This window comes from Nymphalis io, chromosome 12, assembly GCF_905147045.1.
Source record: "Nymphalis io chromosome 12, ilAglIoxx1.1, whole genome shotgun sequence".
Classification (NCBI taxonomy): Eukaryota; Metazoa; Arthropoda; class Insecta; order Lepidoptera; family Nymphalidae; genus Nymphalis; species Nymphalis io.
Genome location: NC_065899.1, coordinates 5999771 through 6026207, shown reverse-complemented (window position 1 = coordinate 6026207; position 26437 = coordinate 5999771). Strand labels below are relative to the sequence as shown.

General features: G+C 33.9%; 1 protein-coding gene across 1 annotated transcript in view; it reads right to left on the bottom strand.

Annotated features, from left to right (window-relative positions):
• Positions 1-2006: 2006 nt before the first annotated feature.
• LOC126772363 (uncharacterized) overlaps positions 2007-26437 on the bottom strand; it is a 34878-nt gene continuing 10447 nt past the window's right edge. Inside the window, exons 2-8 of the mRNA XM_050492707.1 lie at positions 15833-15933; positions 12975-13180; positions 11667-11807; positions 10933-11135; positions 8840-9024; positions 7657-7780; positions 2007-2255 (exon numbers count right to left, since the gene is read on the bottom strand). Coding sequence (XP_050348664.1) covers positions 2148-2255; positions 7657-7780; positions 8840-9024; positions 10933-11135; positions 11667-11807; positions 12975-13180; positions 15833-15933 — 1068 coding nt within the window. The 3' untranslated portion in view covers positions 2007-2147. The remainder of the gene's footprint in view (positions 2256-7656; positions 7781-8839; positions 9025-10932; positions 11136-11666; positions 11808-12974; positions 13181-15832; positions 15934-26437) is intronic.

Below are 26437 nucleotides of genomic sequence, written 5' to 3'. Positions count from 1 at the left end.
TGGCTGGCAACTTGCCAGTCATGTTGTACTGACTAACGATTGTGTTGCAGCCATATCTCGCAACTGCAGTGAATTACACTGGCAGTGATTTACCTCTAATAATGAATCAGTGGAAGTAATAATGTCTACTGTGATGTATACATCATTACATTTGATATTTCAACTCCATTTAGTTTAGGTAGCTATTTTATATGATAATGTTACTATGTATGTATAAATGTATGACTATCGCTGTGCTTAGTAATTTGTTTGCTTATATAATGTGTGTTCAAATAAAGTTTTTTCTCCTACTACCACCATTATACCTTCCTATATGACCCTTGGCGTACTGCATAAATACCTAAACAGAGTACGTTCAGTAGCGGCTTGTAACAGGATTGATTTCATTAAGTGTAGTGGAACCCATTCCTAAAATAAACTGAATAGTTTACGCCAAAATATTCAAATAACAACATTTTTTTGTATTTTTAAAAATAGAGCTATTTGGTCGTAGAGGATTATTTTAAAATTCATCTATCAGTTTTTATTGTGTTTGTGTAGATGAAAAAATTATTTGAAGTCGATCAACTTTTCAAATATATTTTATGTACAAATATACTTCAAATTTGCTGTTATAAATATCATATCCGTATAATTAATATTTTTAAATAAATTTGCAGTCAGAAATATTAGAAAATATGAAGAATTTTAAAGTGTTTTTATTATGCAATCTAATGTCATGTAATATTTTATTGCATTTTATGATGATGACAAAAAAAACAATACAATATTTAGCATAATTCTCTTTAATTACTCAAGACAAATATGAATAACATTCATGGTTATTGTACATTTTATAAATCAAAATATTAGAGGATACAATCTATAACTATATAAAATACATTGAGATCAAAATAAATAAAGCATATCCAACATTTAGTTCAAATAATAATTAAGAATAAACTTTATTTAAACATAAACAAATGTTTAAACTACTTTTAATTTTATTTACATTTTAGGCCAGCTAAATTTATAAACAATTTATATTCTAAACTAATTATTTTTTTAATTCAAATTACGCTATCACTTAAATATTTAGCGTTTCAAAACTTACCGTTACCGTCTGTTATTGAATTGCTTACGTTAATATTTTGCGCAAATCATGTTTTGTCTTTGTATATTGTGTACAATAAGATCTTAGTGAGAAATGGACAAAACGTTTACAAATTTCTTAATTATTAGATGGTGAGTGAAAAATTTTACAATAATGGATTTCAATGCTAATATTAAACACTTAACTTGAACATAATATTGAATGGATCTACTTATTTACTCACATATTTTCTATGTATATAATATAAAATAACGTACACTTCTTTAATAATATTTGTTTTGAGAAAAGTGTCACCTAAATAGTTTCAAGGAACGTGACCAATGTAAGTCCCAGTTGACAGCGCATTTAACATGTTCTACGTCACTGATATTACGAAAATCTATCAACTGTTGTGGCAACTGTGATATTTAAAGTCAAAGAATAAGAAAAAAACTTTAACTAACATAGAAAAAAAACGATTTTTTTTATTTTAAAAATACTACAAATTGGAAAAAAAAAATTGGAAAAATGCTGCGATTAGTTGAATGATTTAATTTATTTGGTAACGTCGTGTTACCCGTCATTAAGAAAAGCTTATTTACAACATTTAATTACATACCAGCAATTTTCATAGGTATTAAAATCGGTATTCAACAACTTATACAAATCAATTACTACAAATCAATTAATTTAGTATATTTCTCGTACAATTATTATTTGTAATATTATATACAGTTTCAAAGCCTTTTATTTTCTTTTACATGTCATGACACTTATTTTTATGGTGAAGATAATGTCGTTCATTCAAATTTATGGAATCAAATAATAATGCCAATATTTTTATAAGCAAAATATTAAATCCGATATTATTTACGAAACATACTAACAAGATTTCTTACAAAATATTTCATAAATGAAGATCCAATTTAATTTTCCTCTTTATATTAAAACAAATAATTACTTATTCAACAAATTGAAACCAGATAATAAAAAACAAATCGCTGATTATCATTTATTAACATGTTAAAACAGCTAAACATGTAATTGTATGTTCTTAATTTGTTAGTTTACCTGTTTACGTGTCCTGCGATGTAACGAAGGGAGCGATGCCTGTCACTTGACTCGAGCACTGCTTGTAAGCTTGACCGGCTTTTGGTACAAGAACCATTTGTTCTAAGTCACCCTATCAGAAAAAGGCAATATTAAATGTCAAATTAATTACTTTAGTATTAAAAAAAGGATGATTATTATGTAGTTAAAATTATTGGATTAGTTTTACAAGTGTGTGACCTTGATAGAAAGTTATTTTACAACATAATACATAATTATTTATTCTATGTTATGATTAAAGGCTACATTGTTATGAATGACTTTTTAAGTTTTAAATATAAATGTTAGTCATTAAAACTAAATTTAAAAACAATTAAATTCGTTCACAAGGTATTTGAATTAAACTGCTGACATTAAAAGAGGGGATAATATTAGTAATATATATATATATATATATATATATATATTTAACAATTCAGAAGAATTAATTGGAAAAATCTTATTCGTATAGTAAAATAATGTATGTATATTATAAATATATCGAAATTAACTTTTCAATTTTCTGTCAGCAAATATAATAAATAAGCGATATAAATATCAAAAACAGACCTCCAATTTGATCCGCCCTTTATTGGAATTGTCTAGAAGCCTGAAGCGAAGCGAAATGTAATAAAGAATGTTGTTTGGGAGAATTCATTATTTTATTTTTATACTTTGTGTTGTTTCGAATACAAAAGTTCTAATATAATATTGTAATGAAGTTCGGTTTTAAAGCTGTGTCGTATTCGCTAAAATGAATTAATTTAATTTAATTGCTATGAAACTGGTTGCACATTATCTTAATAGACTTAATTTTCATCCACTTAGAAGATTGCTAACTAGGGTTTTGACATAATGGTAAAACATCTCAGAGTGCACTTCGAAGCCAACAGAATTAGACTTGCTAAAGACAAGTTCGTTGCTTATAACTTAGCATTCACAAACCTTAGATATTTCTATTTTAATTTACGGAAGAACTTATCAGTTGAAATTAACATGTATCAAAATAGGATGCTTTGTTAATTCGGTGCTGCTCTATAACGGACCGTAAAGGTTTTATTTATTAATAATTAGTTTTATACAAGATAATTATAATTAAATATTTTATTGAGTAGCAAAAAGATAATTCATAAGTGCGCGACGAAGCGCATAGCAGATTAAAACAAAAAACAAGATACAATTTTGAATAGAATATATCATGTTTGTAAGTTCTTAAATAAACATTATTTAAATTTTTGAATATCCATCTTTAAATCAGATATAACTATAGACTATATGATTAAAGTATAGAAGGCAAGAAAAAAAGCATCTTCATATTTATCAGTACGATTAAATTTAAATGCAATTAGAATCGTCGTGCAAGAAGATATAATTGATATATGTATATATTATAATTATGTAAGATGTCTTTCTCGGATTCATTATTTAAAGTGTTAAATACACAACTACATTATATACTTCATCTTGGTTTCGTTCACCACAGTTTATAAATGGTGAGGTTATTGTACTGAAGATTTTATAATATGAAAAAAAGAAATGTTTAAATTTAATAAAATGTAATTCCAAATATGAAAAATAAATTAAACCATTTTAACAAATTTAATTAAAACTTTTATGATTTTTAATTTTCTAATTAAATTTATAGTTATTTAGTAATAATTTAATAAGGTGATTTTTTAATTTAGTAAAATCAAATCAAATCAACAGCCAATCGTTGTCCACTGCTGAACATAGGCCTCTCCCAAGGTGCGCCAAAGCTCCCTGTCCTCCGCCTTTCGCATCCAGTTGGTGCCCGCCACCTTCTTAAGGTCGTCGGTCCACCTGGCTGGAGGGCGCCCTACGCTGCGCTTGCCGATTCGCGGTCTCCACTTTAGGACTCGTCTGCTCCAACGGCCATCGGTCCTACGACATACGTGACCAGCCCACTGCCACTTCAGCCTGCTAATTTTGCAAGCTATGTCGGTGACTCCGGTTCTTTTCCGGATAATCTCATTTCTGATCTTATCCTTCAAAGATACTCCGAGCATAGCTCGCTCCATAGCACGCTGAGCGACTTTGAATTTGTGGACTAGTCCCGCAGTTAGTGTCCACGTTTCGGCACCGTATGTCATGGCAGGTAAGACGCATTGGTTGAAGACTTTCGTCTTCAAACATTGCGGTATAGACGACTTGAGGACTTGACGAAGGTTGCCAAATGCTGCCCATCCCAAGCGAATTCTTCGATCGGCTTCCTTCTCGAAGTTGTTCCTACCGACTTGTATTATCTGTCCTAGGTAGGTATATTCACTAACAACTTCGAGAGGTTTCCCCTCGACGTATATCGGTCCCGGCACGACATGCCTATTGAACATGACCTTGGTCTTGTCCAAGTTTATACCGAGACCGACACACCGGGAAGACTCGCCTAGGCTACGCAGCATTTCGGTGAGTTGTTCCAGCGACTCTGCTATGATGACGATATCGTCGGCAAATCGAAGTTGTGAGATGTACTCGCCGTTTACATTGACTCCATACCTAGTCCAATCCAGCGTCTTGAAAACGTCTTCCAACGCGATGGTGAACAGTTTCGGGGATATTACATCCTCTTGTCTCACCCCTCTGCGCAGTTGGATCGCCTTCGTCTTACAGTTCTGGATGTGGACAGTCATTGTAGCGGCGTTGTACAGACATCTCAGTACCTCGATATATCTCCAATCGATATGACATCTCTGCAATGAGTCGAGCACTGCCCAGGTTTTGATGGAGTCGAAGGCTTTCTCGTAGTCCACAAATGCCATACACAGCGGCTGATTGTACTCTTCGGTCTTCTGCACAATCTGCCGAACAGTATGGATGTGGTCCACGGTGCTGTAGCCTGATCGAAAGCCGGCTTGCTCTGGGGGCTGGAACTCGTCAAGTCGTCTGGCGAGACGGTTCGTGACGACTCTTGAGAACAGCTTATACACGTGACTCAGGAGGGAGATTGGTCTGTAGTTTTTCAAGAGGGTTTTATCACCTTTCTTGAAAAACAGTACCACCTCACACCCGCTCCACGTTTCCGGGGTCTTGCCATGTTGGATGACGGAATTAAAGAGGCTTGCTAGCTCTTTCAGGACCGGAGTCCCGCCTGCCTTAAGCAACTCTGTTGTGATTCCGTCATCTCCCGGAGCTTTGTTGTTTTTAAGCTGTTCTAGAGCCGCCCTAATCTCTCCTTGGTCAACGACCAGAAGCTCCTCGGAGTAATGGCGCATAAGAGGGGCGCGCTGGTCTTCAATACTGATTCCCACGGGTTTATCCGATCTTGAAGAGAACAACTGCCCATAAAACCTCTCTACTTCTCCGATAATCTCAGGCCTAGAGGTAACGACCCCACCATTTTTAGTTTTAAGTTTTGTCAGACGCGGCCTCCCAAACTTGCGAGCGAACACTTTCGATCCCCGATTTTGCTCAATCGCAGCCCTGATGGCACGGGTATTGGAGCGTCGGAGATCGCGTCGCGTCAGCGTTTTTATTGTTCGGTTTAAGGCCTTATCTGACAAAAACGATGGTAGTTCTCGTCGTTTTCTCATGAGCTCGAGTGTCTCAGCAGAGAGTTTTGGTGCGTTGTCTCTTCTCTGTGGCGGAAAACACTTGCGGGATGTGTTTTGCAGTATTTTGACCAGCGTGTCGGTTCTCTCATCAATGCTGCTTATGGTTTCCAACGCGGTGAATTGATTTTGAAGTTCCATTTGGAACTTTTCGGAGCCTTGAGCAGCTTGGAGCATGGTAGGTCGGAGAGTAGACCTCATCATTCTCGATCTTTCGGCTTTTAAGTTGATATTTAGAGTGCCTCGAACCAAGCGGTGATCACTTCCGGTATTAAACCTGTTGATCACTGAAACATCTCTAAATATGTGCCTTTTATTCGAAATGATAAAGTCTATCTCGTTCCTTGTCACGTTATCGGGGCTTCGCCAGGTCCACCTCCTCTGAGGCTTCTTTTGAAAGAAAGAATTCATCAAAAAAAGCCCCTGCGCTTCGAGAAAGTTTACCAGCATTTGCCCCCTGTGATTTCTGCAGCCCAAGCCGTAAGGTCCGACTTTCGATTCACCGCTATCTTGTACTCCCACTTTAGCATTAAAGTCTCCCATAACAACATTGTAGTGGGCCTTCGAGGTGTCGTTGAGGGCCTTTGCGATATCCTCGTACATCGCTTCGACCACATCTTCAGAGTATGTCGAAGTTGGCGCATATACCTGTACGACCTTCAGGGAGTACCTGTCGGAAAGTTTTAGGACAAGGTACGCTACCCGGTTCGACACACTACTGATTTCCACAATGCTGCTAATGAGATCCTTTTTGACTAGAAAACCGACACCACCCTGGGAGAGGTTATCACCTTCGCGGAAGTAGAGTAAGTTACCGGACTCTAGAGTTATCGTGTCCTCCCCCTGTCTTCGGACTTCAGATAACCCCAGTATATGCCAGTTTATATGACTTAACTCTACTTCTAATTCGGCGAGGTGATGGTCCAGCCTCATCGAGCGTCCATTATACGTTGCCATTTTCAGTCGTTTTATACGGTAGCCTGCCGTGAACCGGTGATTCTTAGCACCCCCTGCCCTGCCAATACCGCGACCGCTAACTTGGTCGGGCCTAGCGGGCTTGCCGGTAACTGGGGGCCTTTTTTTTGGGCGCATCTGCCATTAAGGGAGGGGTTTGCCCATACTCGCCGCGCTGGGCAGGCGTGTTGGCGAACGCAGTAGGGGGGTAAGATGTTTATGGGAGGGGGGACGCTACTGCCCATCCCCCCTTTTCCCCGTCCCTCAGTCGCCTCTTACGACACCCACGGGATGAGATTGGGGGAGTACTATTCTAAGCCGGTACTCCACGGCGAGTAGAGAGAGAGTAATTTAGTAACTATGTAATTATTTAAACGTTTAGAGATAGAATTATTTTTTTATTAATATATAAGCTATATAGAAACGAAAAAATAATGAATATCGTCCCACAAATGTCCTTTGCAAAAACTAAGCATAAAAGAGAAATTAACAAAATGAATATAAAATATACAATCTCACGAGACAGATAATTTGGAGAAACATTGACATATTAAAACATTACGAGTACTGTATAATTATTAGCCGTGTCCATTTTATTCGTCCGTTAGCTATTTTTTCTATTTAACAAATTCAGACGACATCCTACGAGTGTACTTTGAAAAGGAAAATAAAATTACGCAGATAAAAATAATATGCTAACACGCTATGTTTCACATTGAGATAATTGACACGTTGATGATTCTAATTGTGTGATATTATAAATATTATAAAGATTATATTACTGGTTTTATATTGTGGCCCCACCTTAATATGTCGTCTTATGAATAATGTAAAAGCCTTTCCTAAAAATAGATTACACCTACTGAATAAAAAAACCAGAAAAATACGGATCATTTTGAATCTTTATAATTGCTGTGTAGAAATAAATATACCTCTGTTAATTTTATTAAATATACAGAGTAAATATATACTTACTGAAAAAAGATAGCCGATAATGAGATCAGCGTCCCTCGGTGTGTCTAAAGCGTCCTTTTCAAGGACGTCGGTTCTCAGCCAGCGGCAATCAACGTAGACTCGAACCGTGTTGTCATCGTGAACGCTAATTAGATGAAATAATATTGACATTTTATAGGAAAAATGGCTATATTTGTATTTTGTGAGGTGATATGATTTAAATTAGCCTTAATACCTTTATAGTATATTTGTCATCTAAGGAAGTAATCGTAAGTTTTATCCAGACTCCTTATAATAATAGCCTACTATATAATTGTCATATTTTTTTAGAGCTTAATTAGAGAGCTAAAATTTCAGTGTCATTTTTTTGTAAATACGCTTTGCTAATAATCGATTAAGATAATTATGTGCTCCTAACCAAACCCTGCAACGACGGCCATTCTCAAGGGAGATTAACCATCGGTGCAAATCATATTCTAGTGCACGATTGTGCAAATGCACATGCATCCTTCTAATAAAATGATAAGACGGTAAATCCGAAACGACTGGCAAGTGAGAGGGGAACCACTTTGAGTGTTTTTGTTTATTTCTATTTCCGATCTTCGATGTGTAATTTTGAATGAAAATTGAAATAATAATTTTAGAAAAATGTGATATTTATTTTTCTAAAATTATTTTCAATTCCAATTTTTTCAATTTCCTATAATTTCATTAATAATAGGGAATTGAGCTAAAACATGTCGTATCATGTGACTATCTTTTTTTAAATATTATCAGCCCATAACACCAGACTATTTAAAATATCATTCGAAGCCAAAGATATATATACTATAAAAAAGCGAGAATAAATAAAACTTAATTAGTTATATCATTCATTCATTCGATGGCAGGAAATAATTTTTGTAACAGGCAAATAATTATATATATTGTTATATAAACTTGCACATATCATAATAAAAACAATATATTTAATAACAATAACATAATAATTTATTATTTCATTTCATAAGAACCCAAGCACGTAGCGATCTTAGAAATAAATTTCCGTAGCACTAAAAATTTAATGAAGTTCTTGTAATTTATACATGATATAACATTTTTCATTTTATCAAACGTTAAGATGTCGCTTTATTCTCATATCGTGTCAAAAGACTTACTCTTTTATAAAATACAATATCACTGTAAGATAAAAGCTTCATCTTACCTAATGGCAATATGATGCCATCTGAAGTCGTACAAGGGTACGGCTAGGTAAATACATCTTGAAGATCCCCCACCCGCGTGCACGAGTCGAGCAGCTCCTCTACCGGCTAGCTCGAGTGACAGGAACGAGCCTGTTCTACGACGAGAACGGAGCGAGAATAGAGTACCTTGCCCGTAACCTCCACTCTGAAACAAATTAATATTTTATTTTGGTCGAAAAGACAACAAATTCTACTGCAACAGCAGTACTTGCTATCGTTGTGTTCCGGTTTAAAGGGTGATTGAGCTAGTGTAATGACGCATTGGCGATGTAAGCGATGGTTAACATTTCTTACAATGTCAATGTCCACGGGCGTCGGTGACCACTTACCATTAGATGGCCTATTTGCTCGTCCACCTACTTATTCTTTGAAAAAGACAGACATACTACATAGTGTTTTTATTTAAACAGTTTTTAAATGATATCATGTTTTGAGTTAATCTAAAATTGATATTTATTTAGTTATAATACTTTAAAGAAATATATTAAAGCTTTTGTTCTACGACTAAAAGTTCTAAGTCATGTTATAATGTTTCGTTACGTCATAAACCTAAGATAAGGCTAATTTCTACATTTTATTATAATCTACATATTTTATGCATAAATTTACAAACTGAGAACAAAACTGGGTACTAAAATTTAATATAACAAATAGGATAGCTGGATAGAAAATTTCAAATCTTAATTTTTTAACATCATTTAAAAACACTGTTGCTGCTTATGTTATAAGTAACTGTCTAGCTCGTGTTTAATGCTAAAATTCATCTAACTAAAAACTGTCACTTTAAAAGAAAATCTTTGAATGTTTGAAAGCGACAAATTATCATTAAAATCACAGAATCATTAATCACAAAGGTGCGATGCTGTATTTTGTCATAACATCATTATATTCTTTAGCTTTATCACTTTAAACTTGGCATATAAAATTTCTTTATAGAGGAAAATTCTTTTTGGGTCCGTAATAACTGCTATAGCCGTAAATTATGTCAAGCTCCGGAAAAATTTTATGCTTACAAAAAAAAAATCTATTTTGTAATTCGTTTCTCATTCATTTTAATTAAAGCCGTGTAAGTTAAAATAAGTTTGTTGTTATGACCGAATATTTTATAAACGTAGTGGTGTTCTTTAAATATAACTTAGTTAGTACATATTTTACGGGATGTTAATATTAAATGTGACAGTTCAGGATAATATTGAAAACAAAAATGACAAATTCAAAGAACGTTCATGCACATCGCGCATAACGAATGAAATAAATAGAATACTGATATTTGTTACTGATATAGATTTAGATGTTTTTCATAAATAAACAATTTTAATTTGACGATTATAATGAGATACAACTTTTCATTAAACTACACATAACGTTGTGTTAAGTTCCCAATTTTTAATCTATACTAATAAATGAGGAGACTTTAATTTGGAATGCCTAACTAAAAAAAATATTCAACAAACATACATAAAACTTTCAGAGAAGTTTTTAATATATTATATTATACTATAAGTAGCTGCGCTTCGTAGTTTCGGCCACTTTAAATTTAGAATATTGACGTGATAAGTGTGAATTTCATGTTCTTGTTTATAAATAAAACAAGAACGTAATTTATTGCGATCTTCGAAAAGGCTGTGGAATGAAATTCTTTAAGAATACTCATGAAATATTAAATAATATATATTTAAATATTTTAGTCTTCAACATTTTAAAATGAATTTGGGGTTAAAACATAAAAAATAAGATTTCTTAATTTAATACTACCGCGGCTTTGCCGGCGTTTAAGGGTAGGTGTTTTTGTACTCTTTGTCTTTTTCTGTAGCTTTGACTATGTGTGTGTGTGTGTGTAAATTTTAAGATAATCGGTTAAGAAGTTAAGACATGAAAGCGTAACAATCAAACGCATTTATAAAATTAGTAAAAAATTTAAAAAAAAATCATAATATCTGAAGTTACAAGCAGCTCTTAACTTTCTAATGTATTATAAGAACGTTAATCTTGACGCAACTAAAATAAAGCTGTGAAATTAAACAATGATTCAACTTCTCATACCCTTACGTACCTCGGGCCTTAACCTCAATGAAATAAAAAGCGTGAATTCCCTTGGAAACGTCTTCCCTGAGGCGAATAGTTCTGATGACGCAATCCAGATGTATGAGTTTGGTCTTAAACTGAAAGCATGAGGCCGGTCTGGCACTGGACCCCAGCGCGCCTGCGCAGGATGGAAGTTACGTCTTGCGCCCGGTGCAAGAGGATTTATAGTACCTGCATAATTAATTAATATTGACTCTACATAGTTTGGTGCTAAAGTGGAAAATTTAGGAGTTCAATAAATTAAACTGTAATGAACTGGATTGTTTGAATTAAAAACACATTCTTGGGTACTATTGATAATTAAGCAAGACGTCTGCGTTTCGTTAAATTTGCTTTTAAGAAAGAAAAGGCGAAATATTGCTTATAATCAACACATTCAGTTTTAAAGAAAAAGATGGATTGATTCAGTTTTAATTTTTTTTTTTATAAAAATTATATCATGCTATAATTTGACATATAAACATTCAATATATCACTGAACATAAACATATTTAATCATATTGATTCTATAAATTATTGATTTAAAAATAAATCTAAATGACAATTACAACCTGGTTAAAATTACAAGTAACTTATAACAACTCATTTAGTAAGAAAATTTACTTATATTACTATAATATTTTTTAATCATTATATAAATAACAGTTCCTGCTAATTGAATTATATTTGAACAAACTTTTTCAATTAATAAAGCAAACTGACCCTCGCAATCGAAGGAGTTACAAGACCTCCCTTGCTCGCCGTAGCCCTCACAAGATGGCTTAGAGCAGTACCTCCTTCGTATCTGTCTCCCTCCCCCACAGGTTTTACTGCAAGGCCCCCATTCTCCCCATCCTGCCCAGCCTGCAACAATACAATCATAACAATAATCGTAAAACATGTCCTTCTAATAGACTCCGCTCCATTTCGTAATTAAGCCATATCATATCGAAAGTTTATCATGACAAAAACATGATATCATAATATTATGTGTGTATGTTTATGTATATGTATGTATATATTAAGTGAAAGTTTGTTATTTTTTATTTTATTATTTTTTGTTTGAATTTTCTATTATTTTTATGTATGTATGTAATACTTAGTGAATTACTATATAATGTATAGTATAATTATTTACATAATAATTAGATAATATATATATTATATATATTATATATTATCTAATTATTATGTAAATAATTATACTATACATTATTATGATGATGATCTAAGGTGGCTGAAAGTAATTATAATTGATGATAAGTACAAGAATAATAAAATAAAATGAAGGTTGTATTTATGTGTCATTGCTTAGTAAAATAATAATAATAAATGTAAGTTTTTTAAGAGAATAACATTAGTAACAAACTACAAAATTAACCAAAAAACCAAGAGAAATTCATCAAACGTTTCAGTTTGTGGTTTCTAGCAAACTGTTTAACATTTTTACACAATATTGTTAGAAATAGTATCCTTAAAAATATAATGCGATGTTTTCATTTGCTCGAGCAAGATAAATATGTTATGATTAAATATTTGTTTAAAAAGTTCGTTTTCTTATTATTTGACTTTGTTATGTCTATTACTGATAAAAAATAAATAATACCATTAAATAACTTTATTGTTTATGTCAACTGTATTATAAAATAGCAAAACATACGTACTTCATCTCTTACGACGAAAGCAAACTTTGTTCAATGGAAATAAATGTCTAGTCTTCATTTAAAATAAATAACTGTATTTATTTCAAAATATTTTTACATATTCACGTTTTTATTTCAAGCTAAAAGTCTGTTACAAACTTTTATTCAATTTTCAACAGTAAATAGTTCAGATGTTGATAGATGAGCTCGCTTTGGGATGTTGGGAAGGTTTAAGTTTAGCTTTAGTTTTGCGGCTAAAAAGTACCTTTTGTACATTTCAAGCAAATTATCATTCATCATTCTCTTGCCCTTATTGTATCTATTTGGAGTCGTTGTAGTGAGAACTGCATTATTTGACTTGTTTAAACGCTTAAATAAAAATACATACCAACAGCATTCCATATAGCTATATCAACACCCAGGCTCCAAGGAACCGCTGCAGCAGTTGCTTCTAACCATGGGCCATCTGGAGGCGTGGTTTCTAGGTCCACTGCCGGATCACTGACCCTTGCGAAAACCACCAATTCACTCTGCGGCGCCATGCTCCAATTGAAGCAATTCTCAATTTGAGGACCTATTTTCAGATTCACCTGTCTGAGGAAAGTAATTTTCCTTTAATTTCTAGTCTTTTATACCTTTAACTGGGCATAACTTAAAAAATATAATAAGTAATAATATTATCTTAGACAAAAATCAATGAAGCATTTTTGAAACCTTGTGCAAAATTTTGTTTTGATATATGATATGTACTAATTTAAGACCAAATATTATATAGTGAGGACTAAATCAGTTTCGATTTATCTCAGTATGCATGAATAGCTGTGACTAATAACTATTCAGACCGTGCCCACTGTGTGTGCATTGCATGCATATCGTGTGCATTTTTTCAAATAGAAATGTTTTATTCGAAATAAAATTCATTTTTTTTTATGAAAGTGAAATAGAATCTCATGAAAATATATTTTTTTTTTAATTTGAACAACACAACTAGTTCATGAATTGGTGGTCACATTTAAACATTTTACTAGATTATTAACTATGAAAAAATAATAAGAGTAGCTTATAATTTAATTGTTTACCAATAAATAAATTTCATTTACCAGATATTCCCACAGTTATACATATTATAGTATATTGGTTTAGATATTGTAGAGTCAACATATAAATAACATTAAGAATATTCACGTTTCAATAGAAGTTTGGATAAAGACGATCTCTTATTTTTAACACGGAACGAGAATTAAATAGAAATTTTCTTATTTAATCTTTTCTCACTAACGAGGCTTTTACATTAGCCCCTGAAGGAGCAAATTGAATTTACAAAAGTAAATGTTAAGGGCATTCACACGTGTGCCGTGAGTGCCTACATTCCAATCACGAAACACTTTTGCTGGGAAAATTTAATTATACGGATCGCGATCTTTGCGAACTCCGTCGGTTTAATTGAGTTCCACGCTAATCTTTAACTTGCCTCTGCAAAGTTTGTATGGGGACTAAGATGAAGCTTATAGCGTATTATCAAAACAATATAGAAAATAACATTTTATCGAACGTTCATTTAAGTTTTATATGATATCAAGTTTTGTTGAATGGATAGTCTTTCTACCAAACAAGAAATAAATAAGGAATAAGTACCTGTTTTTAAAATGGCTTTAGCTTATTCTTCGTTCTATATTATGTACATCATAAAATATACAAATTTAATGAAAAATTGATTAATTTAAAGAACAACTAATTGCCTTTGGGATACTCATATTGAATTTAATGTCAGAGGAAAAAAAATCATTTGAAACGATGTAAATCTCATAGGATGTTTTGTACTTTTATAATAACCAATTTACGAGCCTTTTATAATAATTTCGATAAAGTTTGAACTACAATTTTAAAGCTCATTTGATTTATCTATTTTATACTAATAATATAAATCTACTTAACTGCCTTAAAAAAAACATCATTTATATAATATTCTCAAAAAAATAAAGTAAATGTGACACTGTAAACAAATATGCTTAAGCAAAACAATTTCACAGTCAATATTGACGACGCTATTCGCTCGTAGCTTTTACCGCATTTAAAAACTTATGCGTGTTTCCAGCACTCTTCTTTAAGAAGTTTTGTACTTTTAGCACTACAGAAGCAGTTATTGCCTTTGTTGTTTCTAAACTATTTTCTACTTAAAAATACTTTAGCCAAAAAGTAGAAACAGATACCAAAGTTGAAATTTAAGTTTAAGTTGTTTTTAAGTTCTTGTTCTTTTTCGATCAACTAAATCAAAATACCCTTCTAGTTTATATAAAGAAATAATTTCGATTTTATTAACAAAATGTAATAATCTATACCTATTCTAGACTTATAATAAAATTGTAACAGGCCGATGTCTTTATTAGAGCAACAGAAACCAAAACAACAGATTTTAGAATTTTTGTCTGTCTACCTGACTGAATGTTTGTGCCCGCATCGCGCAAAAGCTACTGCGTGGATTTGAATGCAATTTTCACCGATATATTGCTGGAGGTTTGACTTAAAATATAGGTTCCATTTAACTGCAAGAAAATATCTTATTCCCGATTGTTTCAAATAAGAACAGTGTACAAAAAGGCGACCTAAATTAGTAAGTGTCTTTTCCAATAGCATAATATAATTTTTTTTTCATAAAAGTATCATTTGCATTATAACCGTAAAGACATTAATTTTTTGTATGGTTCCGATGGTCAGACGATTTTAGGAAGATGGCGGGTGCTCAATGGATGCGACTAGCACAGGACCGGAAGAACTGGCGCGCCTGTGAGGAGGCCTATGTCCAGCAGTGGATTAATGTGGGCTGAATATGATGATCATACCTATTACAGATATGCATCCGTGGTAGGTATGATGATGATGTGCTTTATATATCTTACTAGAATTTACCAAAGAAAAATTGAAAAAAAAAAACTTTTTTCGTATTGCATTTATAGACTACTATACACGGCTTCATTCGCGTGATAATTCAGGATTACTAAATACTAATTTCCATAGCTGAAAAATGAAGAATTTTTATATAAACTTTTGTCTCCATTATCAGTACCTTTTGGGTTAAATTTTCTAAAATTTTTCCTTAGTGCTAGCCTAACCGTAAAAGGAACCTAATGCAAATTTTCAGGGTTCTAACCTCAGTAGTTTGAGCTGTACCTTAATATATCAGTTATTCCTAAGATTAGATTAAGAGTAAGATAATCTCTATTGTATTCTATTGGTTTTACAAAATACCTGTCTGTCGTATTGTATGGTGAGCCAGAGTATTGACTGACGGATGCTAGTTCCACTCCTCCTCTATATATTGACACTAGTGCCAAATCTAGCGTTTTAATCTGAAACAAAATAAATTATGTCTATTATAAATAATCGTGAAAATTTATAACATGTTTTTTTTTAAATCGTAATGCAATCATTAATACACAAAATTAAACGGCACCGATTTCATCGAACTGTTACAGCAAATTATCTGTTAATATATCTGTAATATGCGACTGGTATTACGCCTTATTAATAAATCATTGCAGTTATGCAAAACACAGAAAGAAAACGACAAACAAAATGTATAATTTCCGTATGTGTAAGCCCAAACATACGTAAGATCAACGTGCATTTTTTTGAACCTTTCTATTCGTATTTTATAGATTAACGCAATGAAATAATAGAAAATAATATTTAAAAACTACTCTATAAAAAAATCACACGTATATGTAAAAATATATGAGAGTAATAAATAAGCCTTTATCTAACAAATACCTGATTAAAATATACTCAAATCTATTAATGTAACCTAGGAACTAAAATAGAAACACCCACTCTCTCTTGAATGTAACAAAAGGCGATTGAAGAGTATATCTGAGGAGACCACTCTATAATACTAGAAGAAACAATAGCATTATTAAGAGGGGTTGATTTCAAGCTCGTAGGTTGTAAACTTCTTCTCTTTCTTCTAACGACTTCGACAATTTATTATAACAATTTTAGTATATCTTGATTTCGTATATAGGAATGCTGATTTAATAATGTTCTTACTAGAACCCTTTCACATGATAAAAAAATACCATTACATCGATAAAGTAATTAAAAAAAAAGTTTGAGTAATTTCTAAAAAAAAATATGTGTTCATTTTGGATAAATAAAGAAACGTTCTCTGAAAAAATAACAGTAAAATATTAAATTCATCTCCAACTCTTGTTTTATAATTTGAGTACTAGATTTACTTTTAAATATAAAATTATGGAAATAAAATATTTACAGTAAAACTCGAGAAAGTTTAGTGACCTGATGTTATAATATTCAAAAGAAAGAAAATAAAATCACGTATTTCCTATCTGGTGGCAAAAGACGCATTTCAGAAGGATACAATCGAGATAAATAATTGTATATAAAGCATCTATAAAGACAAAAATATTACTGTATAATTGTTTCATATTAGTTGAGTTTCATGTTAAATAATTAAAATAAAACCAACACGATTAATTAAGTTTAAAAATATCCTATATGATTTGCTCATGTTTCATAGCGATAATAATTAAAGTTCAAATTAATGCGAATTGAGTCGTTCGTCTCTGCGTTTTTCTGTCCTTACTCTTCAAATTTGTAAAAATCGAAAAGCATTATAAATTATTTGCTCACATCAAAATTCAAAACGCTGTCAATTATTGACAACGCAGCGCTACTGCGGTAGTAAATGCGGTCCTTAATATTTATCATTGCAGAAATAATTAATTAGTTGATTGAACAAACATTAATAATTTCTGCCACATAAGCAAACCATATAGAAATTTTGTTTGGCAACTCCTTCGCCAATATATCGTGCAAATATATACATACAAACCAACTGATGATTATTTTCAATAATTTTTCTTCATTTTTATTTAATTCCATCAAATCTCCATGAAAATTAGTGCCTTCCAATGTTTTTACCAGTAACCTACTAGTTACAGCCTGTTAATGTCCCACTGCTGGGCTAAGGCCTCCTCTCCATTTTTGGAGCTTATTCCACCACGCTGCTCCAATGCGTGTTGGTGGAATACACATGTGGCAGAATTTCGATGAAATTAGACACATGCAGGTTTCCTCACGATGTTTTCCTTCACCGAAAAGCACGAGATGAATTATACCTTTTTTTTAACCTTTCTGAAATCTTCAGAAAGGTACCCAGCGCCCATGGGGGTGAACTGGGTTATGTGGGATTCTTACCCATTAAAACCACTGCGATGGCCGTCCTCGGTACGGATCGGAGAGGCTGCGGGATCGTGTTGATATAACGCATCCGAGGCCTCTCCCGTGCTGTTCTTCGCTCATGGCTAAGCGAAGCTCTCCTCCTTAACAGCCTGTGAATATCCCACTGCTGGGCTAAAGGCCTCCTTTACCTTTTTCGAGGAGAAGATTTGGAGCTAATACCACCACGCTGCTCCAGTGCGGGTTGGCGGAATATACATGTGGCAGAATTTCAGTAAAATTAGACACATGCAGGTTTCCTCACGATATTTTCCTTCGCCACAAGGCACGAGATGAATTATAATCACAAATTAAGCACATTAAGCAAATTCAATGGTGCTTGCCCGGGTTTGAACCCATGATCATCGGTTAAGATTCACACGTTCTTACCATTGGGGCCATCTCGGTTTTTTTCGGGAAGCTCTCCTCAGGGGGCGAATCTTGTTATACCTGCATGATTTTGTTTTATTCCTAGACAACATGACTAAATAAAGTTATTAATAGCTGAATTAATAGTCATAATTGTTCCGTATTAAGTTGTTGAAAATGATTATAGCTGAGAGGACTGCGTCTTTTTTCTGATGATAATACAGAGCTTCTTTTTCGCTTTCCTTTCAAGCGTAGGCAATATTGATAGAGATATTATTGTAAATTTAATCGTAAATATGTCGAGTGGCCTGACTTGCTACTGCTAAGTAGCTAGTTTTAATAAAGTTTATAAGTTAGAAGAAATATCACAGCTGTGAAAATGATTTCAAGTCACGTCGACCCACAGTATATTACGCCTACAACTTTTTTATTGTTACAAGCGAGAAATAGTTTTCCACAGCCGTGTTCGTGTAATGGAGAGACGCGAAAAAAATATAAACGCTTCTCCAACTTCAACGATTACGAAACAATAAGTTATACGAAAAGTGACCTTATCCCAAACAACTTAGTTCTTCAGTGTCTCAATCATCAGATGTAACTTACGACGTTATATTAGTGAAGCTGATTTATTTGAACTTCTTGGGACCATTAAATATTTAATATATTTTATACATCCATCAATTCGTAGGTAATTCTTGTATATTTTTAAGTAAATATTACCTATATTATTTACGTGAATATGTAATATCATAGGCAATATTTAATTTATGGACTACGTTTATGAACATTACGTAGTTTAGCAATAATTAGAACGTGGAAATCTTACTATATATTATACTTTATTATTATATTATAATATATTTGAAAATATTCGCATTTAATTTGTAGCATTTAATAGTTACCCCAAAAATATGTAAAATTATAGCAGTATTAAAAACATCCAGACAATATCGTCATACATAGTCTAGATTTGCAAATATTAATTGATAGAATACGAGAAAAACAAGTATAAAAAATTACAAAAGTAAGCTTATGAGCTTACTTACTTGGATATTAAATTCTCTTGAAAGAAATAATATAATATTCTGAATAATGTCAATTTAGTATTTTTAATTCGTCAAGGGAGGTAACGTAATACGTCCCGTGATTGTCAATAGTATTTATGATAGAAAATATTTTATTCCAAATCATATTTTTAAAAACAATTGCCTGCATAAAATTTTAGTTTATACTTCGTGTAATCAACATTGCCAACAAAATAGCAAAATTAATTGGATAAACTTCCGAAAATCGCATACCGCTGATGAATCTGAAAATTGGTATAACGTATTTAGATCTCCTAATCACCAATATCATAACGAAAATTGGCGCAATCGCCATTTTCAATATGAAAATCGAAGAAGAAAATTCCTACTCATTTTAGCTTTCCTCAGAAAGTGTGTGTTATTATAGAGAATTTTAGGAATGATGGTGCGATACTCTCACATTTTTAACAACTTAAAACTTTCTTGGTTCTGTGTGTGTGCGTAAGTGTGAGTATTAGCGTTGTCAGCTATCATCTATCAACTGTCAAATTTCAATTATCGGAAAAAAATATTCTACCGCAAAACAGCAATACTTGATATTGTTGTGTTCCGGTTTGAAGGGTGAGTGAGCCAGTGTAATTACAGGCACAAGGGACATAAAATCTTAGTTCCCAAGGTTGGTGGCGCATTGGATATGTAAGCGATGGTTGACATTTCTTACAATGCCAATGTCTAAGAGCGTTGGTGACCACTTACCATCAGGTGGCCCATATGCTCGTCCGCCTTCCTATTCTATAAAAAAAAAAAGCTAAAATAGTCTATATCGGTTAGGAATGCGCGATATGCACACCGAACGAAAAGAGGTTCTCTTTCGATTTTCATATTCAAAATGGCATTGCAACCATAGACAATAATTCTTTTTGTATGAATTCATACATACATTCTCACAACATCAATCATAATCATAGTAAAAAAATGTTTTTTACGCAAAATCTATTATTATTCGTCAATTAGGGGATCTTCCGCCGATTGACAAAGGTTTCTCTATAGTGCACACATTTGCATATAACACCTTATTGATAAATTAAAATTTATAATTTGTCAATTACCCGAAATTATCTTCATATTTGAAGTACTCTGTTATATGTTATACGTTTTTATTCTATATAGATCATATAAACATATTATAAGTAATTTATAGCTAAAACCTCCTCAGATAAATATTTCCAGTGCTAGATACTTATATGTTTAATTTAAATTTGCTGATATATAATAAAATTATAAACATGATAAATATTAGTCCAATCATTTATTTAAGTAACCAGATAAAGTGTAACGCCTTCTACTACGATAATTTGTGTCGGGCGAATGAAACAACACATAGCACAAACAAACATCCCGATCAGGAACAAAAGCATGTACATGTCTTGTACAAATATTCGACATGAGCGGTTGGAACTCAATCGGGTGAATTTATTTGTTATAGAAAGACCGGTTTAGCTTATCCTTGTGGAATTCCTGTAACTTCGCAAGGTATAAGTTATCACAAAGCACATTTTTAGTAGATTCAATGAGATTTTGAAATATGTCTTATTGACTCGTTGGTCTAGTACCTATCTATCTACAAGGCGGCAACCGTCCTAGCGCGCTTTCCGCCCTTGGATATTCTGGCGGATAAGGATGCGAGGGTCTACCAACAGACCCGCATCCTCCGCCAGAACAGTGACAGCGCGCCCACTTCGAGTGCGCTCGAGGCGTAGAAGCGGCAGGAACACCGGAGGGCTCTTGCGACGTGGCGCGACCGTCTCTGTGAAGAACGGTACGCACGCAAACGCTCGTTGGAGCGATCCGGCCAGCCTTTGAAGCCTGGATGAGACGAAAGCGACGAGTCACCTTCCGACTTGCGCAGGTAATGACCGGTCACGGTTGTTTTGGAGAATACCTGTGTAAGATCGGACGCGAATCGACGGCGATGTGTCACCAATGTGGCGTGGACCGGGACACCGCTCAGCATACGTTGGAGGTGTGCCCCGCGTGGAGTGCGGAGAGGCAGATCCTGGTCCGTGAAGTCGGACAAGATATGTCCCTGCGAGCAATCGTGTCGGCGATGCTTCGCAGGGAATCGGCGTGGAGGGCCGTAGCCTCCTTCTGTGAGACCGTCATGGTTCAGAAAGAGACGGTGGAGCGGGAACGGTAAAGGGCCGATTCTGCTCGGTGGAGACGACGACGGCGTCGTCTCGGCCCTCCCATAGCCCACACGCCCGGGGCTTAAAAGATAGGGCGTAACCCTGAGGCCGTGGATGCGTGAGGTGGGGCCTTACGTGTCCTATTTCAGATGGCCCCGTGGAGGACGGCAGCCGTGATGGCCTCGCGCTGCCGTATGCACTAGCGAGGAGTGCGGGGGGTTGAAATTCGCCCCCTGATGAGAGCTCCGCCGAGCCACGAGTGGAGCAAAGCACGGGAGAGGCCGCGGATGCGTTATATCAACATGATCCCGCAGCCTCTCCGATCCGTGCTGAGGACGGCCATCGCAGTGGTTTTAGTGGGTAAGAATCCCACATAACCCGTTTTAACCCCCATAGGACCCGGGTACCTTTCAGAAGGTTTCCACTGCGAGAAAATTACCTATCTATATCGACACATAAGGTCCTGGGTTCAAAGGTCAAGGCAACTATCAAACGCAAGGACAAGTAATAGTGGAGAGGGCTGAATGAGGGGTCATGCAGTTTTCCGTCATACGAGTCAGTCGTACCCCCAAGGTTCATCAATGGATATTTCACATCAAAAATAAAAACAAATAATAAATAACAATCAGTATATAGCCATGATTTTGGTTTGTTTGATCATTTGGTAGGGCTTTGTGCAAGCTCGTCTGGGTAGGTACCACCCACTCATCAGATATTCTACCGGAAAACAGCAATACTTGATATTGTTGTGTTCCGGTTTGAAGGGTGAGTGAGCCAGTGTAATTACAGGCACAAGGGACATAAAATCTTAGTTCCCAAGGTTGGTGGCGCATTGGCTATAAGCGATGGTTGACATTTCTTACAATGCCAATGTCTAAGGGCGTTTGGTGACCACTTACCCTAAGGTGGCCCATATGCTCGTCCACCTTCCTAAGGTCCTAAAATAATATAGTATAGTCAAAGCAAGGTGAAGAGTTATTATTAACTTTGAAAATTGATAATCTAGATCAGATAATTCCGATGGAGGTATGAGTGCCCTAGCAATGGTTATGGTGGTTGGTCCTAGCATTTGTATTTATTACTTATCTCGTGCTCTGCGATGAAGGGAAACAACATGCATGTGTCGAAAGAATTATGTGAATTTACTTTGTATTTAACAACCCGTATTGAAACAGCGTAGTAAAAAAAACTTAAAATTTTCTCTAAGAGAATAGGAATACTATTCGCAGTCTCATTGTCTGGCTGTTTCTATTAAAAATGTCCTTTTGAAAATGTTAACACGTCTGTTCTAGTTTTAGTAGCCAGTTCCATATTTAAAATAATCTTACAAACACAATTTATTTAGCTAAATTATAAATCCGTGTATCTTATAAGCTAATGAGTTATTGATAGCATGAATTGTTATTCTATTTCTTAAGTCTATACGTCATTAGTAAGAGTACACTTCTTTTTATTGACTGTAAATTAAATACGTTGAAACAACACACACATTCTCTTTTTTATGGAATAGGTAAGCGGACGAGCAAATGGGCCACCTGATGGTAAGTGGTCACCAAAGCCCATAAAAATGTCTATGGGCTTTGGTGACCACTTACCATTGGCGATGAAAGCGATGGTTAACATTTGTTACAATGCAATACCATTGTATTGAAACAAATGTTAAATACCATTGTATTGCTTTGTAACAAATGTTAACCGTCGCTTTCATCGCCAATGTGCCACCAACCTTGGGAACTAAGATGTTATATCCCTTGTGCCTAAAATTACACTGGCTCGCTCACCCTTCAAACCGGGACGCAGCAATACCAAATACTACTGTTTTGCGGTAGAATGTCTGATGAGTTAGTGGTACCTACCCTGACGCGCTTGCACAAATCCCTACTACCAGTAAACTTTTTTTGCCCAGTGATCGGCTGAGTTTACAAACCACTCTTGGTCCAATACGTCAATGTTGAGGCCCTCTTCTTAGGCAACTTCACTTAGATTTGTTTTGCCAAACGCGACTCCACCATTCGGGTCCCTTGCTCTAGCTACCACAATCTCCTCAATTTAGGAATTAAAATTATAGGTAATTCTCCTATAAATATAATACTGTTGAATTATATATATATAATATTTATCATTATAATTATTCCCTTTATGTTATAGTATATTTTGTTAATTAAAGTTTAATTATGTTGAAAACGGAACATTTGAACGACTAGATATCCACTTAACCCCCAACTGCCTTAGGTTATTCAAAGCTTAACACAATTAACCCTTATCCGAGAAACAACTATCAGTTCGACCAATCCCACAAATTAGGAAGAACATCGCTTTGGCATGGACCGATTACGATGCTAACTTTTCACAGAATACTTAGCAACATATAGCTTAATAAATAAGTTTTGCTTTTAGGATTAAAATTTTTAATACTATATTTACTGGTAAATTACTTCACTAAACGTCTCTACCTGGCTATGTTATGCGGTGTTATCGAGATAAATGACGATATAATATAAATTTACATATTTGTTTTAGATATAAACTTTATTAATAATTCTGTTCGCATCTAACGCAGTTAATGTAAATCTAAGCCCATAAGGATCTTGTTAAGATAATTATATTGCGACATTAAATTATTTTTTTATATTTTTCTTATGTTTGATAATTTGATACAGATTTATGATGACCAATTTGAAATCGGTCCACAGCAGCCATTCACAACAGACTAGCCAACTGTGCAGGACATATTATAGTGCACAAGTTTAAGCGCAAATACGTGCGCTACCCAACTAATAAGGCGATGGGACTGCAAATTCAATTCCAGACACCAGAGTGAACTCATAATTTCTTGACAAAAAAAGAAACTAAGTTTTGATTGGCCCGAACTGTGTTTCGATTGCAGAACTAGATCAACCCTTAGAAGCTAGCCACATTATAAACAGAGTATGTTTGTGCATGTTGGGAAATGTGAACTGAGGCTGCAACGGAAATACTACATTGTCTGAGAATAGCCGTCAGCGCTTTGCGGTCTCGTTTATCCATCTCGGAATATTTGCTTACAAAACATCAATACAAAGCATATTCAAATAATTCTTTTATTTAAATAGACTTTTAGAAGTACATTTGAATGATACTGCAATAAGTAAATAAAATAGATTTAACCAAAATGAAGTATTAGTTACAGATATTTGAAAACATAAATTTTTGTACGAATAGCAAAAACAAATACAGAAATGTTGTATTATGTACTTGTATAACGACTCAAGACAGAGATTCTCATTACATAAGGCCAACCTTCGGTTATGAAGAGGCACACCAAAAAGAAGAATATAATTTGTGTTGTTGTACAGACCTTATGTTATTGATTGTTAATTCTACTAATGTTTATTGTTTATAAGATTGAAATGTTTGACTAATTTGGATACACTTTTAAATATATGATTTTATCATAAAATACTTTAAAACATGACATACCGTGTCACGGTAGAAGATGCTGAACGGTTTTCATGTCAAACTGAATTCTATGCGAAGCCGTGGGTTCACCTACTTTATGTATAAATGCTTATATCTACTATTATCCAAATGTAAAATTCCTTAAACTGGATATTGTTAAACTTAAAATATAACATTTTGAACTAATAATAACATCTTATTTCTAGTACAGTGTAGTAAAATGTACTTAATAACGTACATAAGCATAAAACATCTATAAAGATTATGTCGTAACGGTTACTTATCATTATTTAGGTTCATACAATCTAGTTTACGAGGAGAAATGATGTCTTCTGCTACATAAAGAAGTTATTTATTTATCACAGTATATTTAACGCAAGGAAGATTTATTGTATAAATCTGTACGAATACTTGTAGAAAACAGAGTATCTGAAAAACATGAAAATTACTGGTTATTAGCTATATAGTGCAATGTCTTAATAAAAACAGGCTTTACATATATATCTTAATAACAAGGTCATAATGTAAGTTATATCTACAATTATTATTATCGCTAATGTAATTTCTACTTTATGTTATGATATTATGTAAATATATAGATGCAGTCTTTAATTCACTTGCATTTTGCATTCGTTAAACAAAATTCTTTTTTTATGTTATAGACTGCCAAATGGCCCACGTGATATTAAGTGGTCTCCACTGCCCATAGACATTGGCGATGTAAGAACTATAAACCATTCCTTACATCGCCAATACACCACCAACCTTGGGAACGAAGATGTGTTTCTGCCTGTGTGATTGTACCTATATTTATACTGGCTCAAGCATCAAGCCGAAACGCAACAATACTAAATATTGCTGTTTTGCGGTACAATATCAAATTCTATCGACATAATGAAACGTGACATCTTCAAGTTTGTCTAAGTGTTTATTGAATTGTTTGTGTGTTTGTATGTTTGTATGTGTTTGTGTACAATAGTAAATATCTTGTGTAATTATCTAGCGATATAGTGCTGAATAGCGTGACATATTTAGAAGACAGTTGGTCTTATCCAGAGAGGATGCCATAAACTTTGCGAGAGCGGATCTCGCGTAAATGAAAAACAATAATGAGGCAATTTGTCTGGCGTACCGTGCTATCATGTAGTATTATCTTGGTAAAAGAGCAAGAAAATTGTGTTGGTAAAGCTTGGCTCGCTGTGATAGACACGATTTGTCATGTAAATTGTTGAGATGATTGAGTTGGATAGTGTTGGGTCCTCGGATGTTTATTTTGTATGTCTGGCAGACAAATGAGCTTTATTAACTACGAGTATTTCACAGTTTTATTTTTTCACATTCTATAAAGATTTTTTTTTCTTAAACAAAATTTTGTCTTTTTTTTACAATTAATAGGCCAGCGTTTGACCGTTGACTTGTCTGATGTTAAGCATCGACACGGTCTAAGATGTAGCACGCTTGCCTATAAGAAACCTGTTTACTCTGGATTAGAAGACACCAACATTGCACATATCAAGAAATACAGACTCAGGTAAAGCATTCCATAGTTTAGAGGAATAAGTTTGTGTAATTCCTGAGCACATTCTCCGAAATGTATC